Source organism: Ctenocephalides felis, unplaced genomic scaffold (genome assembly GCF_003426905.1).
Source record: "Ctenocephalides felis isolate EL2017-DRISC unplaced genomic scaffold, ASM342690v1 CF-g0.4_SCAFFOLD_00845, whole genome shotgun sequence".
Lineage (NCBI taxonomy): Eukaryota > Metazoa > Arthropoda > Insecta > Siphonaptera > Pulicidae > Ctenocephalides > Ctenocephalides felis.
Window position 1 is genome coordinate 16810735 of NW_020536999.1, and position 7500 is coordinate 16818234.

The 7500-nt window shown below is 27.4% G+C and overlaps 1 protein-coding gene across 1 annotated transcript in view; it reads right to left on the reverse strand.

Annotated features, from left to right (window-relative positions):
• Window positions 1–7500, reverse strand: part of LOC113364174 (diuretic hormone receptor-like) — a 191234-nt gene that overhangs the window by 102155 nt on the left and 81579 nt on the right. The window contains exon 2 of the mRNA XM_026606654.1: window positions 1908–2103. Coding sequence (XP_026462439.1) covers window positions 1908–2103 — 196 coding nt within the window. The remainder of the gene's footprint in view (window positions 1–1907; window positions 2104–7500) is intronic.

Consider the following 7500-nt stretch of genomic DNA (forward strand, 5'->3'; position numbering starts at 1 on the left):
AAATAACTATGATTTTAATTGTGCATCTATGTTTGTATTGTGACAATGATTTTGTGATTTAATTTTGTTTTTTTTTTTTAAATTTTAGTTTGAGAATAATGATATTGTTTGAAAAAAAACATGTCGCTTTTGATAAACCTGAAATTTTTTGAAAATTTTGAACTTTTTTCGCAGAAATCGCTCTGCGTTTTTTGAGAATGATTTTGATTCATTTTTGTTTTTTTTTTAAAAAAAAATCTTGTTTTTGAAAATGTTGATATTATTGAATGAAACATGTCTTTTTTGATAATTTTAAAAAATTTCGAACTTTTTTCACAAAAATCGCGCTGCTTTTAGAAAATTTTGAACATTTTTTCATAGAAATCGCGCTGCGTAGCCTTTTTTAGTTTTTAGACAAAATATCGAAGTTGTAGTCTAACGGACAAACATTCAAATCTGTTGATCCATGTTCCTGAAATCGTCGATAAAAAATTGTATCCGCACACACTCACACACATACATCATTTTTTTCTTATGTATGACAAAATGTTCAGAGTCCTTTGAAACAAAGTTTTCATTAACTTCCCGTAGGGTAAGTAATAGTAATCGCAAAAAAATCGAAAATGAAATTTTTTATATATTTTTACGTTTTCAAAGGTTTCTGAACATTTTGGCATACCTTAGAAAAAATAGATGTGTAAGTGTGTGTGTGTGTTCGAATACAAATTTTTCTCAACGATTTTGGAAACACGGTTCAACCGATTTGAATGATTCATTCATTAGATTCCTATTAAAAAGAAGACTCTGCTGATTAGTTTTTGAACAAGGCAGATCCAGTAGTTTCGAAGATACGGGACAAAAAATGCAAATTCGGTTTTTTGAGAGAACTGACCATCCGTCCTTCCAAAATTGTTGGGAAGGCAGGTCTAGCGGTTTTGGAGATCGAGTTGAAAAAGTGAAAAAAGCCACTTGGCGGTTAAAAATGATCAAGTATAAATTTTGTCTACATTTCTATTGAGTCTATATCATTGTTTATCCGTTAGACAGCGACGCGGCGCTTACGCGCTTCGATATTGCGTCTCTATGCAGCTAAAGCAGAGCTATTGCTTTGAAAAATAAGTCGAAATTTTCCAAAACATTTCAAAATAAAACAAAAAAACTTTTTTTCAAGAAAGTCATTATTTTTCAATTCATTCAAGTCATTATATTTCAAGATTCTCAAAAACCTATTTTTTGCAGTTTAAAAAAAGTTTTAATTTTCTTTTTACAAATATTAATTTCTGTTACGGGAAGTTCCAGCAATTTGCCTTGAGACACGATGGCATACACTACTAATTTTCGTTTTTTTTACGATTACTGTAACTTATCCTAGGAGACTTTAAATATTACAATTTTTCATTCAGTTTGATTATGTTATATTCTACATTTTCTACTTATTGTATCCAGGATTAACCATAAGCCAATTCCTTCTACAACCGCAGTATGCAATTTATTTATTTTAGCAAAACACCATATTTCATTTCGATTTTCTGGAACACAAATAATACAACAGAATTCTCCTTTCCATCTACTATGGTCAACTTTATATAAAATGGAACTCTCTGGATTACTTTTAAGTATATTTACTTTTCACCTTTAACGAGTCTTGGAGAAAATTAAGGGGAAAGTCGAGGAGAAAAGTCTCTGCCGGATTAATTCTGCGATCAAAAGAAAATCGGAGTCGGAAAATGGAGAGGGCGAAAAAATATGTAATAAACACTTGGGATAAAGAAAAATGTGGAAAAAATAAAGTAAAATGTATGTTGACTTTTTACTCTGAGAGCTGACAGATTCTAAATACAAGACTTAGCGACTTATGTAGGTGGTGCAATGCCACTTACACCAAGTTTCAATGGTTCTCTAGGTTTCTAATGAATTCATCAACTCACTTGAAGTACAGGAACACCCAAACTGCCAGACCTAAAGCCACCAGGCTTATTGTGTATCCTATGTAATATATTATGCTGGGTATTTCTGTTCCTTCCAGAAAATCGTGAACAGGTAAATGCGTTATTCGTTTGCATTCTGAATAATTTGTGTAATTGTTCCAGGTTCCGTCTAAGTTGCAGAATTTCGTAGCATTTTCTGGAAGAAAAGGAAATATATTTATTACAACCGAATTAAATTATATAGAATATTTATTACTAAGAACCAAATAATAAATATGAGTGAAGTATGATTTATCATTATTTATACTAGTTATTTAAAAGCTCATTATTAGAGAAAAAATAATAAAACTATTACACATCTCAGTCTAGATTTCTATTACGACATACGACATAAACTCAATATTCTTGATGTTTGACATTTCAAAATCAAGATGGCTATCGATATCGACTCGAGAGAAGACAGTTCGACCAATCATATGCACTCGATTCGAATGGCGTCATCAATAGCCAATGACAAATCAGTATTTTTGGCGTAACGCATTTCCGTTGCATATTTGCCGAGTTACCTCTTAGTTGCGCCCACAGAAGTTATACTTCAAAAGTTTTACTTGAAAAATATTACTTGAGAAAATATTATAATTAAAAGTGTATGGCTTAAAAAAATTCTCTTATAAATATTAATTATAAGAAATTTTTTGGAAATATATGGAATTTATTGAAATATTAGTACTTTTTTTGCAGGAAGACCTCCCAAAGTAGAACAATTTTGAAGATTTTAAATTGTAGTTTAACAAGAAATCTGAATTCTTGGAAATTTGCAGCAATTGTGGCATTAATTTTGACTGTGATCCTAGAATTGTCATTTACGGTTACAGATCCTTAAAAAAAATTTAACCACAATAACCCAAAAATGGTCACAGTTTTACCAAAGCTCTAGGTTTTATTTAAAAGTTCATAAAATCCAAACAACTTGAGATAATATTTTTTAGGACAGTTACTGTCAATACTATCACCCAGTTTCGGTTTGACGTTGAGTTCTGGGACATCCTGTATATATAATAATACTAATAAATATATTAATACAAATTTATACTCAAACAAATTTTTATCGAAATTAAAAATGAACATTCCAATTTCTTATCATAAATACAAATATTAATCCTTCTTGTGTTTATTATTGCAACAAGTAACAAGATAAGTATATTTTCCAATGGCGGCTTTGGAAATGAAATAATACGGATTAATTTTAAGTAGCTTATAATCTCACATGTTTCTCAAAGTGTACATTTAAATTTATAACAGGATTAAATAGTATATTAGCATTAAGTATGCTAAGTACTTTACTATTTATAGAACGTTTGTAAATTCTATAGAGCCTGGATTATCTGATACATTAAGAGATTATGTATTTTGGGAAATAAATGAAAATAATAAATGATAATACATATTTCATAAACATGATGTAGAATAATTTAATAAAAACATATAAAGTCTCAGAATTCATACATAATAAAATAACTTTGTAAATCAAACTATTTTTGGCAAAAATCAATATTCTATTTTTTCTGTTATTGTCTAGCATTTGCCTAATAAGTAGGTACGGGTATACAAGCAAATAATACATTACATTATAGTATAAAAATTCTCGTCTTTTAATATTATGAAATTTATTCCAAAATCTGTATTTTCTTGTCGAAGGATTTCAAATCTATTCGTTATCAGCAAAAGGATTCGCAAGAGTAATCCCTTTATTTGAAGAATAGACAAGAGGCCTAGTGTAGGCAATTCAAGTGTTATCTACGTCTAAGAACATCCTAAAAAGATACCTATACACTCCTTAAAATACGAACCTTTTTGTAAATCGTTCATGTTTTATGTAGATTTTGCAAAAAAATATTCAAAAGCCCGGTGAAAAAATATTGGATGCATAGATGGATCGTTTATATTATAAATAATGAATATAAGCATTTTTGAAATAAAACTTTTGTTAAAAAAAAAAAAATATTTTTCTTATTCTTATCGACAATATTTAATTCAACTTGATGATTATAACTTTTTTCTAGACTTTGTATTTTTTTTTCATTATTTTTTCAAAGTAACTATAAGGTAACTTTTACACCTGTCCTGACAAGAAGTAAAACTGCAGAAAGAATGACATCAAAAATACAAAATCTTCTGACAGATATGTGAAAGGTAGAATGCAAATCAAAAATTGCTGAAAATAAATAGATAATTTAGATTTTTGTATTCCGAAATCCATTTTTTGGATCAGCAAATTGCAAAACAATGAGAAGTCAACGAATTGCAAAGGAATGGGTAAATATGAACAAAAATTTTAAAGCACGACATAATTTCTGGTAAATAAATAGTAACTTTCAAATCGATTTCTGGTTTATATTATAATCATCCAATGTCCAAAACTAGACGTTTCTTGACCAAAAATTAGTAGTAATTAAAAACGTAATCAAGACTGAGAATACAGTCTTTTTAAATTGTTTCTGATACATAAATTTACCTGGCGTCTATTTTAAATACCTCTCATATTTAAAATTAGATTCAATGTGTCAAAATTGCATCTGAAAACATTAACTCCTTAATCGATATCTAATAGATAAATTTTCCTGACAAAATTAGATAGTTCTTGATGCCAACTATATATAATTGACACAACGTAAAATTATGAAAGTTATATCTAGAATCATCAACTTCTCAATAGATTTCTAACAAATAAAACTTAGTGGCATCTATTCTACCAACTTATCATATTGAATTAGTTACAAATTACTTATCATGCATTTTTTTAATCAGAAATTATCGATAAATGCAACTAAAATGCATTTTGATAGAGTAACCCTCATGCAAAATTAGACATTTTCTTGTAAAAAGTCGATTAGAATTTGAAGTGTATCCATCGTAAGCCAAATATCAAAAAAAATCTAGAGTTAAGCAGATTTATAAATTAGCCCATCATAATTTATAACTGGACACTTGCGAAGATAAATTCTCCTGCAATCTTAGACTTTCCTGATGGCAATAAACCAAAAATTACCTGATATCAAGGAGACATAACAATGTGGCTCTCAAAATCCTCCACTTTTGGTTTGCGAATTGCAAGACAAGTACAAGATTTGAAAATGTGTCTTCTCTATATCTAATATAAGCCAATTGCATTTAGGACCATGACTTTCTTTATCGATATCCCACATAAGGTGACTATATTAGACACATCTCATGAAGACCAGAAGAAAATTTCAAGACGGGTCAACACAAATGTAGAAAAATTTTATTTGCCAATATCAACTTCTTAATCGATTTCTGATAGATGAATCCTTCAGACATCAATTTTTAAATCCTCTTATGTTGGACATTAGAATCTAATCAATAGCTTCCAAGTTTTGACTTTCTAAGCTCATCGTAATTTACTCCTGCAATCTTAGAAAATCTTTTCTGATGAAAGACGTAAAGATGTGACTCTTGATAACCAAATGTGGAAAATTGTATTTGGACAAATAATAAATGTGCCTTTCATAAGCCAAATATAAGAAAACTGCATTTAGAAAAATCAACATCTAAATCGATGCCTGACACAATGTGACCGTATTCAATTAGACAAATCCCATGAAACAAAAAGAAGAAGATTTCAAGACGGGTCAACACAAATGTAGCAAAATTTTATTTACCAATATCAACTTCTTAATCGATTTCTGATAGATGAATCCTTCTGACATCTATCCCAAAATCCTCTTATATTGGACATTAGAATCCGTTCAATAGCTTCTAAGTTTTGACCTTTTAAGGGTGAAGGAAATGAGAAGATGCCAGATTGATATAAACGCTGATTCGACTTCACGGTTCGTCGATAGAATTCAATTCCGCAGATTGATTCGACATTGACATGGAAAGCTGCGGAAAATGTGAAATGGATAATTTTCCGAGTGTTAAAATAGAATTTTCTAGCAGGAGAGAGGTCTAAAAATAGGACTCTTGCACTGAATTTGTTGTCAGAAGTCGGAAGCATTAGGAAAAGAAATACTTATGCAGTGATAGATCATGGTAACTGAACTACTAACATCGCAATTTTCTGTTTTTTTTTTTATAAATAAATTTAAATTATATTTCTCAAAATAGAGTTCATGATATACCTAGTGTAGATTTTTTTTTCTTGAATTTTTTTATGACTAACGCATTAGAAATGCACTAACACATATTTGCGAGAAAAGAGAAAATTTTCTATAAAAAAGACAAGTTTCCTAATACAACATGTATACTTGAATTTTTACACCAAATATAATGTTTTAGAAAAAGCTTATTAAATAATTATTTTAATACTTTATGTAAGATAATAGTGATGATTTGATCATGGATCTGATTTGTACTAAAGAGAAAAAGGACAAAATAAATTCTTAAAAAAGAGAATTCTAGATAAATTTTAAAAATTCAGAAATGTTTGAAGCCATTTATATAATAACATTTTTTCCTAGATGTGTGAAATTGGACTTGCCTTCAAAAACGTTTTGCATTTGGAAAAATAGTAAATATAACTATAGTTATAATTTTTATGCAGATAGATTAAGATAATTAAATGATTGAAAATTGGAAAAACTTGGAAAATAATATTGAAAGCAAAAATTGGTAATTCAATCATTTTTCTATATATAAAATTTGATAAAAAATAGATTAAAAAAGGTCTAACATTTACACAAAATTTGTTGATATCATAAATGGGTTGTTTATGAAATAAGTGCATTAATATATCAAAAGTTAGATGTATTAAGTGGCAAAAGTTGTTGAAATTCATATTAGTAATATTAATAATAATAATTCCATTAAAAATATTATAAGTATATTTATTTATAAAAATAATTAAATCTTCAAAGTTGTTGTGTGTAAATGTATTTATACTAATCAAATTTGATATCAAATTAGACATGAATAATTAATATGTTATACATAATAATTAGTAATTATTATAAAACATGAATAATTATTACATCGTAAATATTATATGTATAATTTGTACATTATGATTTAAATTGAATCAATTGATTTTGCAAATTGTAGTTTGTGTTATGGTCAAATAACAAGGTGTAATTTATTTGAATTATTAATTTTAATTAATTTATTTATTATTGCTTTATTTGGAAATTATAGTTCATGCTTCAACTCTCAATAAACAAATAATGAGATATTTATTTTTATTCAATTAATTATTTTTTATTAATGTAATTAAAGTATGTATAATTAAAGTTGTGTATTTATCGAAAAATTATATGCATTTTTATGATTTGAAATAAAACTCAAAAAAAAAAAATAAAATAAAAAGATATAAATAAGTATCAGATAAAAGTAGTAAATTAAACAGACCATATAAATGAATCAAAATATAATATATCAAGAAATAATATTTATATTATAAAAAAATAATGAAATAAAACAAATTAGAAAAAAACCTTAAAAGGGTATAAACTATTTAAATAAATATATACTTTTATACGAGTAAGTACTTATAGGGCAATACATCAATGGAAAAAAACAAAGATTTATAAATGTCATCATCAGTGGATCTAAAAGAAGTGAAAAAAATTATATATCT